Source organism: Rhinopithecus roxellana, chromosome 2 (genome assembly GCF_007565055.1).
Source record: "Rhinopithecus roxellana isolate Shanxi Qingling chromosome 2, ASM756505v1, whole genome shotgun sequence".
Taxonomy (NCBI): domain Eukaryota; kingdom Metazoa; phylum Chordata; class Mammalia; order Primates; family Cercopithecidae; genus Rhinopithecus; species Rhinopithecus roxellana.
In genome coordinates, this window is record NC_044550.1 from 64,597,192 (window position 1) to 64,616,656 (window position 19,465).

At 43.3% G+C, this 19,465-nt stretch overlaps 1 protein-coding gene across 7 annotated transcripts in view; it reads left to right on the forward strand.

Annotated features, from left to right (window-relative positions):
- Window positions 1-3,436, forward strand: part of ABHD18 (abhydrolase domain containing 18) — a 70,694-nt gene extending 67,258 nt beyond the window's left edge. For all 7 annotated transcript variants that reach the window (XM_010389017.2, XM_030917079.1, XM_030917072.1 and 4 more), the window contains one exon: window positions 2,864-3,436. In XM_010389017.2, the coding sequence (XP_010387319.1) occupies window positions 2,864-2,915 (52 nt within the window). In that variant the 3' untranslated portion in view covers window positions 2,916-3,436. The remainder of the gene's footprint in view (window positions 1-2,863) is intronic.
- Window positions 3,437-19,465: the final 16,029 nt, after the last annotated feature.

The following is a 19,465-nucleotide window of genomic DNA, read 5'->3' on the forward strand; positions in this document are numbered from 1 at the left end:
AAAAACCTTTTATGCTAAAACTACAGTTTTCTGGTATTCTGCATTATTGGAACATATTCATCATGTTATTATTAATGGTTAAATAAATTAGTTCACATAAATGATTAGATCAGTGCCGTGTCCATAAGTGTTCAAAAAAGCTGCCAACTGGATAACTATCTAATGGAAGAATTGTATGTGATATGTTTGACTTGTTTTAGCTCTTGTTAACGTAAGAAATAATTTTTGTATGTTGTTACTTATCTAGCTCAACTTACAAATGTCACCTTTTTGAGAAATAGACCAATTCTTCAAGTCTGTCACGTCTTGAAGGATATAGTAAACCTTTCTTTTTATAGTGTGATCTTTTAAGAAGTATTCATGCGGCATTTGAGTCCCTATTGGTGAGTGAGCAGACTATCCAATACTCATTGGCCCTCTGGCACAACAAAATTAAAACAAATAAACAGGCCAGGCGCAGTGACTCACGCCTGTAATCCCAGCACTTTGGGAGGCCGAGGTGGTTTCACCGTGTTAGCCAGGATGGTCTCGATCTCCTGACCTCGTGATCTGCCCATCTCGGCCTCCCAAAGTGCTGGGATTACAGGCTTGAGCCACCGCGCCCGGCCTTGGTTTTTTTTTTTTTTTTTTTTTTTGAGCCGGAGTCTTGCTTGTCACCTAGGCTGGAGTGCAGTGGCGTGATCTTGACTCACTGCATCCTCTGCCTCCCAGGCTCAAGCAATTCTCCTGCCTCAGCCTTCCAAGTAGCTGGGATTACAGGCGCCCACCACCACAGCCCGCTAATTTTTGTATTTTTAGTAGAGATGGGGGTTTCACCATGTTGGTCAGGCTGGTCTTGAACTCCCGACCTTGTGATCCGCCCACCTTGGCCTCCCAAAGTGTTGGAATTACAGGCGTCCACCACCACACCCGGCTAATTTTTGTATTTTTAGTAGAGACGGGGTTTCACCATGTTGACCAGGCTGGTCTTGAACTCCTGACCTTGTGATCCGCCCACCTTGGCCTCCCAAAGTGCTGGGATTACAGGCGTGAGTCACTGCGCCTGGCCTAGACATGCATTTTCTTAAAATCCTGTAGGAAAGATATGAAAAGATTAACAGTGGATGTGAGTGATGGGATTATGATGTTTTCCCCTTCCTATATTTTGGATTTTCTGACTATTCTGCTATGAAAATGTAATATACAATAGAAAAAAAAAAACAGCTTTAGAAAAAAATATCTTGTGAGTGGGGCAGGGTGTCGCAGGACTATAGTTCCAGATACTCAACAGGCTGAGGTGGGAAGATAGCTTGAGGCCAGGAGTTTGAGGCTGCAGCGTGCTACGACTACACCTGAGAGTAACCACTGCACTCAAGCCTAGGCAACATAGTGAGATCTTCTCTCTAAAAAAAAGAAAGAAAGAAAGAAAAAATACCTTATGGAAGATAAAATTTGTCTATTCCTTTTCAATTGAAATATTAAAATACTCGGTAAAGTTAATGTAGGAAACCAAGGCTTTTTAATTTTAAGTAGCTAGGAACATGTTCATAGTAAATGAAAAGCATCTATATCATAATCTGTGAAACAGAATCTTACATTCTGAAAAGTTACATAATTAATTTTCAACAAAGTGATGATAAATCAGTTCCTTTTTCTTTCATAATTTATTTTATACACACACATCACACACATACGCCACTGTGTGTGTGCATGTATGTGTGTGTGAATATATATATTCTAAGGCACAAAAAAGTGCTTCAGAAAAAGATAATGCTTCTAGATCCATCAAAATTGGAAGTATGTTTGATGTTTTCCAGTAGTGGTGATAAAGTTGCATGCATCTGAGGCAGGCGGATCAGTTGAGGCCAGGAGTTTGAGACCAGCCTGGCCAACATGGTGAAACCCCGTCTCTACTAAAAATACAAAAAGTTAGCAGGGTGTAGTGGTGCATACCTGTAATTCTAGCTACTTGGAAGGCTGAGGCATGAGAATCACTTGAACTGGGAGGCAGAGGTTGCAGTGAGCAGAGATCATGCCACTATACTCCAGCCTGGGCAACAAAGCAAGACCCTGTCTCAAAAGAAAAAAAAAAGGCCGGGGCCGGGCGCGGTGGCTCAAGCCTGTCATCCCAGCACTTTGGGAGGCCGAGACGGGTGGATCACGAGGTCAGGAGATCGAGACCATCCTGGCTAACTTAACGGTGAAACCCCGTCTCTACTAAAAAAATACAAAAAACTAGCCGGGCGAGGTGGTGGGCGCCTGTAGTCCCAGCTACTCGGAGGCTGAGGCAGGAGAATGGCGTGAACCCGGGAGGCGGAGCTTGCAGTGAGCTGAGATCCAGCCACTGCACTCCAGCCTGGGTGACAGAGCAAGACTCCGTCTCAAAAAAAAAAAAAAAAAAAAAAAAAAGGCCGGGCGCGGTGGCTCACGCCTGTAATCCCAGCACTTTGGGAGGCCGAGGCAGGTGGATCACAAGGTCAGGAGTTCAAGACCAGCCTGGCCAAGATGGTGAAACCCCATCTCTACTAAAAATACAAAAAAATTAGCCGGGCGTGGTGGCATGCGCCTGTAATCCCAGCTACTCCGGAGGCTGAAGCAGAGAATTGCTTAAACCTGGAGGGGCGGAGGTTGCAGTGAGCCGAGATTGTGCCACTGCACTCCAGCCTGGGCAACACAGGGAGACTCTGTCTCAAAAAAAAAAAAAAAAGTTACATGGATTCAAACACCCATTCTGAGGAGGGTACACTGCCTGTTTCATAGCTATTTTAGAGAGGATGTAAACTTGCAAGCCACAAATAAATTTGGAAATAACTTACGGTAAAGGCATTGTTTGTCCCCCCTTTTTGTTAGTTACTTAGAGTTTTTCTTTCATATATAATTTTAGACAAGCCATCTATGATGCATTTGAACGCTTCCTCCAAAAATACGCTAACTAATTGGATTATTATATGTAACCAGTGTGGCCAAGATGTTTCTTACAAAAGGAAGCTTCATCCTATGATCATGTGAAGGACAAGCAGACAGCACTAATATATCTAATCGCTATCAATGTAGTCTGGAATTCATTGTTACAGATCCGTTAACTATAAACTTCGAATACCTTTGAATAATTTCAAGATAATATTTGAAGTAAATGTTAAAGTATTTTTATTATTGTTCATTGGAATCCTATATACTCAATGTTTAGTTTGTTGTTACTATCTATGAAAACTAAATTTTTAATCATGAATAATTTATTAAATTAACTAAATTTATTCATAGAAACTCTTCTGGGTTTTAGTAAAATTGCTAAATCAAACCAAGATTTTAATATATCAGCATTTACTTTGTACCCTTATAACATTTCACTATTGACTTTATTTGAAAAACATGTTTATTTTTTGAATGTATGGTGAATTCATAATCTTGTGTTCAACTAATTTTCTGCTGTGGAAATAAATACTTATGATGTATAAAATCAGTGTTAACTTTGAATTATAAAATATCCTGATAGCTTCATAGATAAGTGCTTTTCTTTCTTTTTTTTTTTTTTTTCTTCTGTTTTTGATATGTACCTCTATTTGAATGCAAGTGCTTTTAATGATCAAAGTGAGTGACAGGGTGCAGTGGCTCACACCTGTCATCCCAGCACTTTGGGAGGCTGAGGCAGTCGGATTACCTGAGGTCAGGAGTTCAAGACTAGCCTGACCAATATAAACCCCCTCTTTACTAACAGATACGAAAAATTAGCCAGGCATGGTGGCGCATGCCTGTAATCCCAGATATTCGGGAGGCAGGAGAATTGCTTGAACCCGGGAGGCAGAGGTTGCAGTGATCCGAGATCCCACCATTGCACTCCAGCCTGGGCAACAAGAGTGAAACTCCATCTCAAAATAATAATAATAATAATAATAATAATAATAATAATAATAATCAAAATGAGTGTTCTGCAGATAAAATGCATTAGACTTTGCTAGACTAAAACTTTACTAAAGATTAGGATTTAAGGCCGGGCGCGGTGGCTCAAGCCTGTAATCCCAGCACTTTGGGAGGCCGAGACGGGCGGATCACGAGGTCAGGAGATCGAGACCATCCTGGCTAACACGGTGAAACCCCGTCTCTACTAAAAAATACAAAAAACTAGCCGGGCGACGTGGCGGCGCCTGTAGTCCCAGCTACTCGGGAGGCTGAGACAGGAGAATGGCGTGAACCCGGGAGGCGGAGCTTGCAGTGAGCTGAGATCCGGCCACAGCACTCCAGCCTGGGTGACAGAGCGAGACTCCGTCTCAAAAAAAAAAAAAAAAAAGATTAGGATTTTAAAAAAAATGCCAGTAGGCCGGGTGCGGTGGCTCATGCCTGTAATCCCAGTACTTTGGGAGGCTGAGGTGGGTGGATCACAAGGTCAAGAGTTTAAGACCAGCGTGGCCAACATGGTGAAACCCTGTGTCTACTAAAAATACAAAAAAATTAGCCGGGCATTGTGGCGTGTGCCTGTAATCCCAGCTACTCAGGAGGCTGAGGCAAGAGAATTGGTTGAACCCGGGAGGCAGAGGTTGCAGTGAGCTGAGATCGCACCACTGTACCCCAGCCTGGGCAAGAGAGCAAAACTGCATCTCAAAAAAAATAATAATAATAATAAGCCGGGCATGGTGGCAGGCACTACTCAGGAGGCTGAGGCAGGAGAATTGCTTGAACCCTGTTGGCAGAAATTGCAGTGAGCCGAGATCGCACCATTGCACTCCAGCCTGGGAGACAAGAGCAAGATTCAGTCTCAAACCAAAACAGAACAAAATGCTAAACTTATTTCTCCCTACGAAAAAGTTTCAATTCACAAAAATGGAAACATTGGAAGACCTGTTCCAGTAACTGATGGATACTGTGTCTTTTTTTTTTTTTTTTTTTTTGGAGACAGAGTCTCACTCTGTGGCCCAGACTGGAGTGCAGTGGCATGATCTTGGCTCACTGCAACCTCCGCCTCCTGGGTTCAAGTGGTTCTCCTGCCTCCACCTGAGTAGCTGAGATTACAGGTGCCTGCTACCATGCCCCGCTAATTTTTGTATTTTTAGTAGACACGGGGTTTCACCATGTTGGCCAGCCTGGTCTCGAATTCCTGACCTCGAGTGATCCGCCTGCCTTGGCCTCCCAAAGTGCTGGGATTATAGGCGTGAGCCACCACACTCGACCTGACATTTTATTTATATTTTATGTTATGTTATGTTATGTTATGTTATGTTACGTTACGTTACGTTACGTTACGTTACGTTACGTTACGTTACGTTATGTTATGTTATGTTATATTTTTGAGATGGAGTCTCGCTTTCACCCAGGCTGGAGTGCAGTGGCACGATCTCGGCCCACTGCAAGGTCCGCCTTCCAGGTTCACGCCATTGTCCTGCCTCAGCCTCCTCAGCAGCTGGGACTACAGGCGCCCGCCGCCACGCTCGGCTAATTTTTTATGTTTTTAATAGAGATGGGGGCCGGGCGCGGTGGCTCAAGCCTGTAATCCCAGCACTTTGGGAGGCCGAGACGGGCGGATCACGAGGTCAGGAGATCGAGACCATCCTGGCTAACACGGTGAAACCCCGTCTCTACTAAAAAATACAAAAAACTAGCTGGGCGAGGTGGCGGGCCCCTGTAGTCCCAGCTACTGGGAGGCTGAGGCAGGAGAATAGCGTAAACCTGGGAGGCGGAGCTTGCAGTGAGCTGAGATCCGGCCACTGCACTCCAGCCTGGGCGACAGAGCGAGACTCTGTCTCAAAAAAAAAAAAAAAAAAAAAAAAATAGAGATGGGATTTCGCCGTGGTCTCAATCTCCTGACCTCGTGATCCGCCCATCTCGGCCTCCCAAAGTGCGGGAATTACAAGTATGAGCCACCGTGCCTGGCCCATTTTTATTTTTTTAATTACTTTTTTTATATGCTTAACTCTTTGGATTACTAATCACCCAAATACTTAACAGCTTTGGCTTTTAATTTCAGAATTTAATAGACACATAGGCAATTGATTTGTCTCATACAAACTTTATTTTACAAAAAATAAAGTTTTATGTAATAGCTATTAACTCTTTTAAATGGGGGATTATATGGCTAGATTTGGTGCTTTCTGTTTATGTTAAACTTCTCTAGCTCTCAGCTAAAATGTTAAAAAAAGTAGAAAATATTTTGGGGTATTGTGTGAAGTTTTACAGTAGGTATATTTGAGTTTCGTTTGAAATCTGTGTTGTCTGTGAATTATTTTTAAATAGGTATTCTTAGTCTACTAAAGATATTTGAATAATAATGTGCCTTTGCAGTCTTTTTAAAGGAGATTTCATTTGTCACCTCTAATGCCTCTATCATCTTAATTTTTTACAAATATTTAAAAATTATTAATGTAAAGTTATTGATGGTAAAGTAGTAACTTCTTTCAAACTACTTTGGCACAAGAAGCCAACACTGTACAGCTCTTTGAGCGACAAGCAATTTTACATGTTCAGATGAGAACCTTTAGTTTTAACCGAAAGTATAAAATCTACTAAAGTTCTTCCACAAAATACTCTTTAAATAAAACTTGTCAACTGAATTACGATTTTCTTATATTATGTATATATTGAGGTTATATGATTAAATGCTTTTTGAACAATGGTTTTAGTAAAACTAGCACTTTATTATTGTTCACATAAACATTTCTTACTAAGCAATAATGTACTATGTTGTGTGAATTTCTATTGTTAAAACATGAAATTTTGATTTAGTTTTAATTAATTCTTAGGTATAACTAACTTTTCCCAAATAAAGTGTGAAAGAAAGTATTTTTAAAATTTCATCTCTTAACCAGATGTATTAAAAATATATCCCTAGGCCAGGTGCGGTGGCTCACACTAGTAATCCCAACACCTTGGTAGGCCAAAGTGGGCAGACCACCTGAGGTCAGGAGTTCGAGACTAGCCTGACCAACATGGAGAAACCCCGTCTCTATTAAAAATACAAAATTAAAAAAAAAAAAAACACAAAATTAGCCGGGCGTGGTGGCGCATGCCTGTAATCCCAGCTACTCGGGAGGCTGAGCCAGGAGAATCGCTTGAACCTGGGAGACGGAGGTTGTGGTGAGCCAAGTTTGTGCCATTACACTCCAGCCTGGGCAACAAGAGCGAAACTCTGTCTCAAAAAAAAATAAAATAAAATATATATATATATATCCCTAAAACTACCTCAGTTGATGAATTCAAAGTGCAACATAACTTTTCTTAGAATTTTTTAATCTATTCCCCCCCAAAATGGTGGCTTAAGTATTCTCAAATACATATATATATACATATACATATATGTATGTATATACACATATATATACATATATGTAATAGATAGATAGATAGATAGATAAAAAATCTCTAGGCCGGGCGCGGTGGCTCAAGCCTGTAATCCCAGCACTTTGGGAGGCCGAGACAGGCGGATCATGAGGTCAGGAGATCGAGACCATCCTGGCTAACACGGTGAAACCCTGTCTCTACTAAAAAATACAAAAAACTGGCCGGGCGCGGTGGCTCAAGCCTGTAATCCCAGCACTTTGGGAGGCCGAGACGGGCGGATCACGAGGTCAGGAGATCGAGACCATCCTGGCTAACACGGTGAAACCCCGTCTCTACTAAAAAAAAATACAAAAAACTAGCCGGGCGAGGTGGCGGGCGCCTGTAGTCCCAGCTACTCGGGAGGCTGAGGCAGGAGAATGGCGTGAACCCGGGAGGCGGAGCTTGCAGTGAGCTGAGATCCGGCCACTGCACTCCAGCCTGGGTGACAGAGCGAGACTCCGTCTCAAAAAAAAAAAAAAAAAAATACAAAAAACTAGCCGGGCGAGGTGGCGGGCGCCTGTAGTCCCAGCTACTCGGGAGGCTGAGGCAGGAGAATGGCGTAAACCCGGGAGGTGGAGCTTGCAGTGAGCTGAGATCCGGCCACTGCACTCCAGCCCGGGGAACAGAGCAAGACTCCGTCTCAAAAAAAAAAAAAAAAAAAAAAAAAAATCTCGAAGTGCAGTCTGCCATTTGTCTGCCATTTTGAGGATTAGGTACTACATAAAATATTGTAAGACCAGAGTTGTAAACCGGTAGTTCACGTAGGCCAGTTTGACCCACAGTTGTTTTATTTGATGTACATAATGTTTCAAAAATTTTTGAATTTGAAAAGTCTTTCGATTGGGTATGCATTCTCCAGTTTGCCACAGCCTGCTGGACTTCCCTCTTATATCAGACAGCTTCTCTACTTTGTAGTTCCTACTCAGCCCTGAAGACTTCTAAGTTTGAGACCCCTGATTTAGATCTGTAATTAGAAAAAGCTTCTGAATTTCATGATTTGCTAATGTAATTACTATTGTCATTTTAGCATGTGCATTTTAGATTCCTTCTTTGTATTTTTGTAATGTGGTGCTTTCTCTCATAAAGATAATTGAATTGTTAACACAGTAATTGAAATTTTAAAAATCATTTTCAAATCTTCTATTATATTTCACAATAAAAGTATATTTTAAAAGCTAATCATTTGTGCTTTTTTAAGAGATATTATTGTAAATACAGTAGACACATGTCATGTTTGATTAATGTACCCAAACTTGAACTGAGTGTATATGTTCCTTCTTTGTTATTATGCCCTAAACAAGGTAAGACAGAAATAAGCAAGGGAGGCTCTAGCAGAACAGTATCAGTATCTCTATAGAAATAACCAAAATTTTCCCCAAAGTTGTGTGATCTGAGGGAAATAAACATTCTTACAGACCATAGTTATCTCAGTGTTGCTAAATGTTGAATGTGATTACATTTATACTCATGAATAAATATACTGCAACAAAATCTAGAGATTTAGTTAGACTGGGAATGGGAGTCTTAGAGTCTCCTGTATGTTAATAATAGTAACTGCATGTGGAAATGTGAAGAAAGATTATAGTAGATTAGACAAAGGGGAAAAAGGTCATTTGGCCACTTTGCAGTAAAATAGCCTAATTCTAGGAATATTCTTATAGACAAAATCCTAGGAAACCAATGACTGTATGAATTATAAGCCAGGAATTAAATGGGCCAGCACCTTGGTGGACTCCCCAGCTCCAGAACTGTGAGAAATAAATATCTGTTGTCTAAGCCACCAAATAAAGGTATTTTATAGTAGCCCAAACAGACTGAGGTAACAGGTCATGTGAGCAACCATTAAATAAGAATATAAAACAGCACTGTCCAATATAACTTTATATAGTGACAGAAAGGTACTCCATCTACTCTACCCAAGACAGTAGTCTTTAGTCACATGTGGCTATTGATCATGTGAAATGAGGCAATTAAAACTGAGGTACTGAATTTTTATTTTTTATTATTTTTTATTTTTTTGAGATGGAGTTTTGCTCTTGTTGCCCAGGCTGGAATGCAGTGGCACGATCTTGGCTCACCACAACCTCTGCCTCCCAGGTTCAAGTGATTCTCCTGCCTTAGCCTCCCAAGTAGCTGGGATTACAGGCATGCGCCACCACGCCCAGCTAGTTTTGTATTTTTTTAGCAGAGACGGGGTTTCTCCATGTTGGTCAGGCTGGTCTTGAACTCCTGACTTCAGGTGATCTGCCCACCTCGGCCTCCCAAAGTGCTGGGATTATAGTGTGAGCTACCACGCCCGGCCTGAATTTTTTATTTAACATTCAAATGTTAAAATTTAATGTAAATAGCCACATGTAACTGGTAACTATTAGATAGCACCGATACAAAAAAAAATCTGAAAAGTGGCCGGTGCGATGGCTCGTGTCTGTAATCACAGCACTTCGGGAGGCCGAGGTGGCTGGATCACCTCAGGTCAGAAGTTCAAGACCAGCCAGGCCAACATGATGAAACACCATCTCTACTAAAAATACAAAAGTTAGCCGGGCGTGCTGGCAGACACCTGTAATCCCAGCTACTCAGAAGGCTGAGGCAAAAGAATTGCTTGAACCTGGGAGACAGAGGTTGCACTGAGCCAAGATCGTACCACTGCACTCCCAACCTGGGCAACAGAGCAGGACTCTGTGTCAAAAAGAAAAAAAAAAAAAAAATAGGCATAGCAGGGCAGTCTTGTGTACCTGTACTGCCAGTTACTCAAGAGGCTGAGGCAGGAGAATCACTTGCATCCAGAAATTCCAGGCTGCATTGAGCTATGGTTGAACTACTGCATTTCGGCCTGTGTGACAGAGCAAGGCCCTGTCTCTAAAAAACAAATAAAAATAGCTGGGTGCAGTGGCTCACGCCTGTAATCCCAACACTTTGGGAGGTTGAGGTGGGCAGATCACGAGGTAAGGAGTTCAAGACCAGCCTGACCAACATGGTGAAACCCCATCTCTACTAAAAATACAAAAATTAGCTGGGTGCAGTAGCACATGCCTGTAATCCCAGCTACTCAGGAGGCTGAGGCAGGGGAATCGCTTGAACCCTGGAGGCAGAGTTTGCAGTGAGCCGAGATCCCACCAATGCACTCCAGCCTAGGCGACAGAGCGAGACTCCGTCTCCAGATAAAAATAAACTGATGTTAACTAAAAAATTTACAGATGCATCAAAATTTGAGAAAATTTAGATCTGTGAATTTGACCTACAAAAATCAATTAAAGATTTTCAAAGAAAACTAAAAATATAAAATTAAGAGGGATGAGAATTGATCCCAAGAAAATTAGTTGAAAATTAGTATGAAAGTGGAAATGGGCCAGGTGTGGTGGCTCAAGCCTGTAATCCCAGCACTTTGGGAGGCTGAGGTGGGCCGATCACGAGGTCAGGAGATTGAGACCATCCTGGCTAACACGGTGAAACCCCATCTCTACTAAAAATACAAAAAATTAGCCTGGCATGGTGGTGGGTGCCTGTAGTCCCAGCTACTCAGGAGGCTGAGGCAGGAGAATGGTGTGAACCTGGGAGGTGGAGCTTGCAGTGAGCCAAGATGGTGCCACTGCACTCCAGCCTGGGCCACAGAGAAAGACTCCATCTCAAAAAAAATTTAAAAATAAAAAATAGGCCGGGCGCGGTGGCTCAAGCCTGTAATCCCAGCACTTTGGGAGGCCGAGACGGGTGGATCGCGAGGTCAGGAGATCGAGACCAACCTAGCTAACACGGCGAAACCCCGTCTCTACTAAAAATACAAAAAAACTAGCCGGGCGAGTTGGCGGGCACCTGTAGTCCCAGCTACTTGGGAGGCTGAGGCAGGAGAATGGCGTAAAAACCCGGGAGGCGGAGCTTGCAGTGAGCTGAGATCCGGCCACTGCATTCCAGCCTGGGCGACAGAGCGAGACTCCGTCTCAAAAAAAAAAAAAAAAGGAACTGGAAATGGGCTTAACTGCATCATGAAGAAATTGATCAGAGTTTAACTTGTTTACTAAAATTTGTTCCTGAAAATATTAATGAAGTGCTGTAACTAGATTATGCAGGGTCCTGTAGGATTTTAGTCTCTATGCAAAGAGCTACGGAAAGACATTAAAGGTTTTTCTCCACTGATTTAACGAGTCTTAAGTACATTCTAAGATATGTTTGGTACAGATTTAAGATTAGGACAAACACCTAATGCATGCAGGGCTTAAAACCTAGATGACAGGTTGATGGGTGCAGCAAGCCACCATGGCATGTGTATACCTATGTAACAAACCTGCACCTTCTGCACATGTATCCCAGAACTTAAAGTTAAAAAAAAAAAAAAAAGAAAAGATTGTCAATTGATCATTGGAAAAAAATGTCATTCACTCTGGCTTCAGTGAGAAGAACCAATTGAAGGGGGCCTGTAGTCCATGCAAATGTTTCAACTAGAAGTTCATCAATGTGGCCAGGTAAAAAATGATGATAGCTAAAACTAGGATGGTGTCTGTGGATATGAAGAAATCTGGATGGATTTCAGAGATAATACAGGTGATGCGGTGATGGTGGGTTGGCGGTGAGGGTGGTTACTCTTTGAGATAGAGGGCCGGGCGTGGTGGCTCACGCCTGTAATCCCAACACTTTGGGAGGCCCAGAGGGCAGATCACGAGGTCAGGAGATGGAGACCACCCTGGTTAACATGGTGAAACCCCCGTGTCTACTAAAAATACAAAAAAAATTTAGTCCGGCTTGGTGGCGGGCACCTGTAGTCCCAGCTACTTGGGAGGCTGAGGCAGGAGAATGGCGTGAACCTGGGAGGCGGAGCTTGCAGTGAGCCACTGCCCTCCAGCCTGGGCGACACAGCGAGACTCCCGTCTTAAAAAAAAAAAAAAAAAAAAAAAAAAAAAAAAGAGAACCCTGGAAGAAAACCAGTGTGAGAATACAGATTAAAGATCTTAGTCTGGGCTGGGCGCGGTGGCTCAAGCCTGTAATCCCAGCACTTTGGGAGGCCGAGACGGGCGGATCACGAGGTCAGGAGATCGAGACCATCCTGGCTAATACGGTGAAACCCTGTCTCTACTTAAAAATACAAAAAACTAGCCGGGCAACGAGGCGGGCGCCTGTAGTCCCAGCTACTCGGGAGGCTGAGGCAGGAGAATGGCGTAAACCCGGGAGGCGGAGCTTGCAGCGAGCTGAGATCCAGCCACTGCACTCCAGCCTGGGCGACAGAGCAAGACTCCGTCTCAAAAAAAAAAAAAAAAAAAAAAAAAAGATCTTAGTCTGGCACATACCTTGGTGTTTTTGGTTTTTGTTTGTTTGTTTTTTGTTTTTAGCCAGAGTCTCGCTCTGTCCCAGGTTGGAGTGCGGTGGTGCGATGCCGGCTCACTGCAACCTCCACCTCCTGGGTTCAAGTGATTCTCCTACCGCAGCCTCCTGAGTAGCTGAGACTACAGGCGCCCGCCACAACGCCCCGCTAATTATTTGCATTTTTTAGTAGAAACGGGGGTTCACCACGTTACCCCAGGCTGATGTGGAACTCCTGAGCTCAGGCATCCGCCGGCCTCCCAAAGTGCTGGGATTACAGGCGTGAGCCACCACGCCAGGCACATACAGATTTTTATATGTCTAAAACTAGACAGTTGGCCGGGCGCGGTGGCTCAAGCCTGTAATCCCAGCACTTTGGGAGGCCGAGACGGGCGGATCACGAGGTCAGGAGATCGAGACCATCCTGGCTAATACGGTGAAACCCCGTCTCTACTTAAAAAATACAAAAAAACTAGTCGGGCGACGAGGCGGGCGCCTGTAGTCCCAACTACTCGGGAGGCTGAGGCAGGAGAATGGCGTAAACCCGGGAGGCGGAGCTTGCAGTGAGCTGAGATTCGGCTACTGCACTCCAGCCTGGGTGGCAGAGCAAGACTCCGTCTCAAAAAAAAAAAAAAAAAAACTAGACAGTAAGATGGCAGTTGGAGGCTCAGAGCAGAGGCCTGAACAGGAGATAAAAACTCGTAAATCACTAGTATTTAGATGGTAACTGATGTTATAGGCATGGGTGAGATTTTGAGGAGAGCCTAGGAAAGGAAGAGGACATGGGACAATGGTTCTCAAACTTTTTCATGTAAGAAATCCTTTAACTGTTTTTTTGTTTTTTGTTTTTTTGGAGACGGAGTTTTGCTTTTGTTGCCCAGGCTGGAGTGCAATGGCACAATCTCGGCTCACTTCAACCTCTGCCTCCCGGGTTCAAGCGATTCTCCTGGCTCAGCCTCCCGAGTAGCTGGGATTACAGGTGCGTGCCAAACGCCCAGCTAATTTTTTTGTAATTCTAGTAGGGACGGGGTTTTGCCATGCTGGCCAGGCTGGTATCAAACTCTAGACTTCATCCGTCCTCCTCGGCCTCCCAAAGTGCTGGGATTACAGGGGTGAGCCACTGCGCCCAGCCTGAACTATGTCTATTTTATAAAAAGAAAACACAGTGAAAGGCGTTCAGGTACTTCATGAGATCCTCACTGTTAGTTTAATGGTAGAGCCAGAAGTCTTCCCCTTCCCCTCCTTTTGCATCAACCCTCCAGAGATTTCTCTTAGCTGGGGCTAAGGCCCCTAATTTTGTTATTTCTGTAACACTTAGTACTTTCCTTTATCACAGCCCTTATTTTATTATATTTAAATAATTAGTTATTTGTGTCCCACCCCCTCCATGCCCAGTCTGTGAAGGAAGCAGATCTTATTCATTTTTATGCCCTTAGTGCCTGGCACGGTTGGAGGCATTACCAAGTGGTCTATCAAACTTTGCAGAATGATTTGAAGTGTAGTGCTATTTTCACTGTTCCAGCTTGTAATTTTAAACCATATTAGAGAGCAATTTTAAGCAGAAATTTTAGGATCTTCTCCACTGGTTTTCAAACTGGGTTCCACATGCTTCTCAGAGTTGTTTTTTAGAATTAAAAAATTACAGCCAGGTGAGGTGGCTCACACCTGAAATCACAGAATTTTGGGAGGGCAAGGTGGGTACATCACCTGAGGTCAGGAGTTTGAGACCAGCCTAGCCAACATGGTGAAACCCTGTTTCTACTAAAAATACAAAAATTAGTAATCCCAGCACTTTGGGAGGCCGAGACAGGCGGATCATGAGGTCAGGAGACCAAACCATCCTGACTAACACAGTGAAACCCCGTCTCCACTAAAAAATACAAAAAACTAGCTGGGCGAGGTGGCGGGTGCCTGTAGTCCCAGCTACTCGGGAGGCTGAGGCAGGAGAATGGCATAAACCCAGGAGGCAGAGCTTGCAGTGAGGTGAGATCCAGCCACTGCACTCCAGCCTGGGCGACAGAGTGAGACTCTGTCTCAAAAAAAAAAAAAAAAATACAAAAATTAGCCAGGTGTGGTGGCGCACACCTGTAATCCCAGCTACTCAGGAGGCTGAGGTGGGAGAATTGCTTGAACCTGGGAGGTGGAAGTTCCGGTGAGCCGAGATCATGCCACTGCACTCCAGCCTGGGTGACAGAGTGAGACTCCATCTCATTAAAAAAAAATAAAAAAATAAAAAAATAAAAAAATTTACATGCTTTCGTCTTAATGACATTCTAAAACAACAACTAGTATACCATCTTCTGCATCATTTAGGCCAATAGTTCTCAATTCTGGTTATGGATTTGAGTCTCAGTAGAAAGCTTTTAATAAATATTGATGTCCAAGCTACACTCCAGACTAATTAAATCAGAACCTCTGAGAAGGGGGCTCCCTACAAAGGCATTTTTTCCCCCAAAGATCTTGAGGTGATTTAAATGTAAAGTCAAGGCGGGTAACAGTAGCTCACACCTGTAATCCCAGCATTTTGGGAGGACAAGGAAGGTGGATCACCTGAGGTCAGGAGTTTGAGACCAGCCTGGCCAACATGGTGAAACCCTGTCTCTACTAAAAATACAAAAAATTAGCCAGGCATGGTGGTGGGTGCCTGTAATCCCAACTACTCGGGACCATCACTTGAACCTAGGAGGCGGAGGTTACAGTGAGCCAAGATCGCACCATTGTACTCCACCCTGGGCGACAAGAGCGAAACTCCACCTCAAAAAAAAAAAAAAAAAATGTACCGTCAATATTGAGATTTACAATGATCTAGATTAGGGAGTTGGCAAACTTCATCTACAAAGGGCCAGAGAGTAAATATTTCAGGCTTTGCAGGCCAACACACAAAATTGAGGCTATAATTTAGGTACTAATATGAGGTTGAAAATAAATCTCCACAAATTTTTATTGATGAAATTCAAAATATAATAATTATTGTTTCTACTATAGCTCTACTAATGAGAAGAATGGGATTCTTTTTGGAGATAATTCACTTAGTTGAGGATCAAGATTTGCGTTCCCTGTCATCAAAATCTGTTGCAAATATTCATCTATTAATACTGACCTGTATTTTTTTTTTACCATTTTACGTATTTCAGTTTTAAAAATGTCTCCACAGGCCAGGCGCGGTGGCTCAAGCCTGTAATCCCAGCACTTTGGGAGGCCGAGACGGGTGGATCACAAGGTCAGGAGATCGAGACCATCCTGGCTAACACGGTGAAACCCCGTCTCTACTAAAAAAATACAAAAAACTAGCTGGGTGAGGTGGCGGGCGCCTGCAGTCCCAGCTACTTGGGAGGCTGAGGCAGGAGAATGGCGTAAACCTGGGAGGCGGAGCTTGCAGTGAGCTGAGATCTAGCCACTGCACTCCAGCCTGGGCGACAGAGCGAGACTCCGTCTCAAAAAAAAAATAAAAGAAAAATAAATAAATAAATAAAAATGTCTCCACACAGATAGGTACTGCCAAATACTGATATCAATCTAAAAGCAAATTCTTTTTTCTTTCTTCTTTTTTTGAGATGGAGTCTCACTCTGTTGTCCAGGCTGGAGTGCAATGGCATGATCTCGGCTCACTGCAACCTCCACCTCCCAGATTCAAGCAATTCTCCTGCCTCAGCCCACCGCGCCCAGCCAAGCAAATGCTTTTAATTGAACATATTCACCATTTGAAAGGCAATTTATAGAATTCTATTTGATTCTTTTCCTGATATTTGCCCTTCAGCCTTTCTGCAGCAATATAAAGTGATGATAGCACCACATAAGGTCTCTGTTACCACTACTCAACTCTGTTGTTGTAGTGTGACAGCAGCCATAGACAATACATAAATGAATAAGTATGGCCTTGTTCCAACAACATTTAATTTATGGAACTGAAATTTGAATTTTGCTGGGTGCAGTGGCTCATGCCTGTAATCCCAGCAGTTTGAGAGGCTGAGGCTGCTGGATCATCTGAGGTCAGGAGTTCAAGACCAAACCTTGTCTCTACTAAAAACATACAAAAAGTAGTCAGGTGTGGTTGTACACATCTGTAGTCCCAGCTACTCGGAGGCTGAGGCAGGAGAATCACTTGAGCCTGGGAGGCTGAGGTGGCAGTGAGCCAAGATCGAGCCACTACACTCCAGCCTGGGTGACAGAGTAAGATTCCATCTCAGAAAAAAAAAAAAAGGAAAGAAATTTGAAATTTATGTGTTTTTTTTATGTGTAACAAAAGACTATTTTTTTCTTTTCCTTTTTTTTTCTTTTTTTTTTTTTTTTTGGAGACAGAGTCTCACTCTGTTGCCCAGGCTGGAGTACAGTGGCATGATCTCGGCTCACTGCAACTTCTGCCTCCTGGGTTCGTGCCATTCTCCTGCCTCAGCCTCTGGAGTAGCTGGGACTACAGGCGCCCACCAGCACGGCCGGCTAATTTTTTGTATTTTTTTAGTAAAAACGGGGTTTTACCATGTTAGCCAGGATAGTCTCGATCTCATGACCTCATGAGCTGCCCGCCTCGGCCTCCCAACGTGCTGGGATTACAGGTGTGAGCCACCGTGCCTGGCCCCTCTTTTTTTATTTTCTTAATCGTTAAAAAATGTAAAATTCATTCTTAGTTTGTCCCTGTATAAAAATAGTTGGTAGACAGATTTGGCCCATGGGCCGTAGTTTGCCAAGGCCTGATCCAGATAATCCATATGACCTTGAATTGTTTTCTTTTTTTTTTGTTTGAGACGGAGTCTTGCTCTGCCGCCCAGGCTGGAGTGCAGTGGCCGGATCTCAGCTCACTGCAAGCGCCGCCTCCCGGGTTTACGCCATTCTCCTGCCTCAGCCTCCCGAGTAGCTGGGACTACAGGCGCCCGCCTCGTCGCCCGGCTACTTTTTTGTATTTTTAAGTAGAGACAGGGTTTCACCGTATTAGCCAGGATGGTCTCGATCTCCTGACCTCGTGATCCGCCCGTCTCGGCCTCCCAAAGTGCTGGGATTACAGGCTTGAGCCACCGCGCCCGGCCCCTGAATTGTTTTCTAAGTAATATATTTTTACTAGTGCTTATGATTGGAATCAAGCAGTTATATAGTAACAAATATGGTTGTTCATATACGTGACATATAGTAATAAAAACATTGTAAGTCAGAAAAAAAACCAGTAGTCTTTCTTACCCTTCATGTTCCCTATCTATGATTTTGCAATTTAAAAAATATTGGGTTACTGAGTTATGTAGACCTCCAAAATGTTGACACATTTCATTATACAACATCAAAAAGTAGGTTCATTAAAATCACTACTGAGCTCATCAGAAAGTCTTCAAGCACTAGGAAGCTGTTGAGTTCATGGTAATGGTTACAAGTTTTCCAAGCTTCTCAATTTCTCTTGAAAACTTGAAGGTTATCACTGACGACAGATACTGTCTAGTTGTTGCCACTGATGTGACAGGCTCATTTCATTCATTTTTTAGAAAATGTCTGCCAAATTACCTAAGCACAAGTAAACCTATTTTGTTATCAATAGTTTTTTCTTTTTTGTGTGTGTGACAGAGTCTCGCCCTGTTCCCTAGGAGGGCAGGGGCACGATCCCGGCTCACTGCAACCTCTGCCTCCTGGGTTCAAGTGATTCTCCTGTTTCAGCCTCTGGAGTAGCTGGGATTACAAGCGCCCACCACCACACCCAGCCAGTTTTTGTATTTTTTAGTAGAGATAGGGTTTCACCATGTTGGCCAGGTTGGTCTCAAACTCCTGACCTCAGGTGATCCACCCGCCTCGGCCTACCAAAGTGCTGGGGTGCTGGGATTACAGGGGTGAGCCACTGTGCTCAGCCCCATTTGATCTTATTTCTAGGGGATCATGACACTGAAACCACAGAGAAGGGAATGCAATCCTCTCATACTACGTTGTTCTGCAGTAAGAGATATTATAAACTCAAAATAACATAAAGCTGTTTGTGGGTTCTTAAATTTTCAGACCAATCTATGTACAAAGCACAAAGGTACATTACGGTTACTCAACAGAGTATAAGTGATTACTCCTGACAATGTAAGGAAAAAGAAGAAATGTCCAGGATGTGGAGACCTCTCATATGCTGCCAGTGGGTGTGAGAATTGGTACAAGACGTTGGAAAATGACTTGGCAATATTTAGAACAAATGAAGATATGCAGATCCTATGACTCCGAAATTCTATTCCTAAAATGACACCCTCAATAAATTGGCACATGCACACCAGAAAAAAAAAAAATGTTCATAAAAGCCATGTTTATAGTAGACCCAAATTGGAAATCAAAAAATTCATCAACAATAGCATAAAAAATTGTGATATAGGCCGGGCGCGGTGGCTCAAGCCTGTAATCCCAGCACTTTGGGAGGCCGAGACGGGCGGATCACGAGGTCAGGAGATCGAGACCATCCTGGCTAACACGGTGAAACCCCGTCTCTACTAAAAAATACAGAAGAAAAACTAGCCGGGCGAGGTGGCTGGCGCCTGTAGTCCCAGCTACTTGGGAGGCTGAGGCAGGAGAATGGCGTAAACCTGGGAGGCGGAGCTTGCAGTGAGCCCAGATCCGGCCACTGCAGTCCAGCCTGGGCGACAGAGCGAGACTCCGTCTCAAAATAAAATAAAATAAAATAAAAAATTGTGATATAGTCATTCAATGAAATATACATACTATAACAGAACAAATGACCTACAGCTACTCTCAACTTCTATAAATCTTAAAAACATAATATTGAATGAAAGAAGCAAGACAGAAAATAGTATATGATTCCGTCTACATATAATTTTAAAAATAGGCAAAATTATGGGATGCATATTTAGTGATAAACCATAAAGAAAAGCAAGAAATTTGAGGAGGCCAAGGCAGGAGTATAGCTTGAGCCCAGGAGTCCAAAATG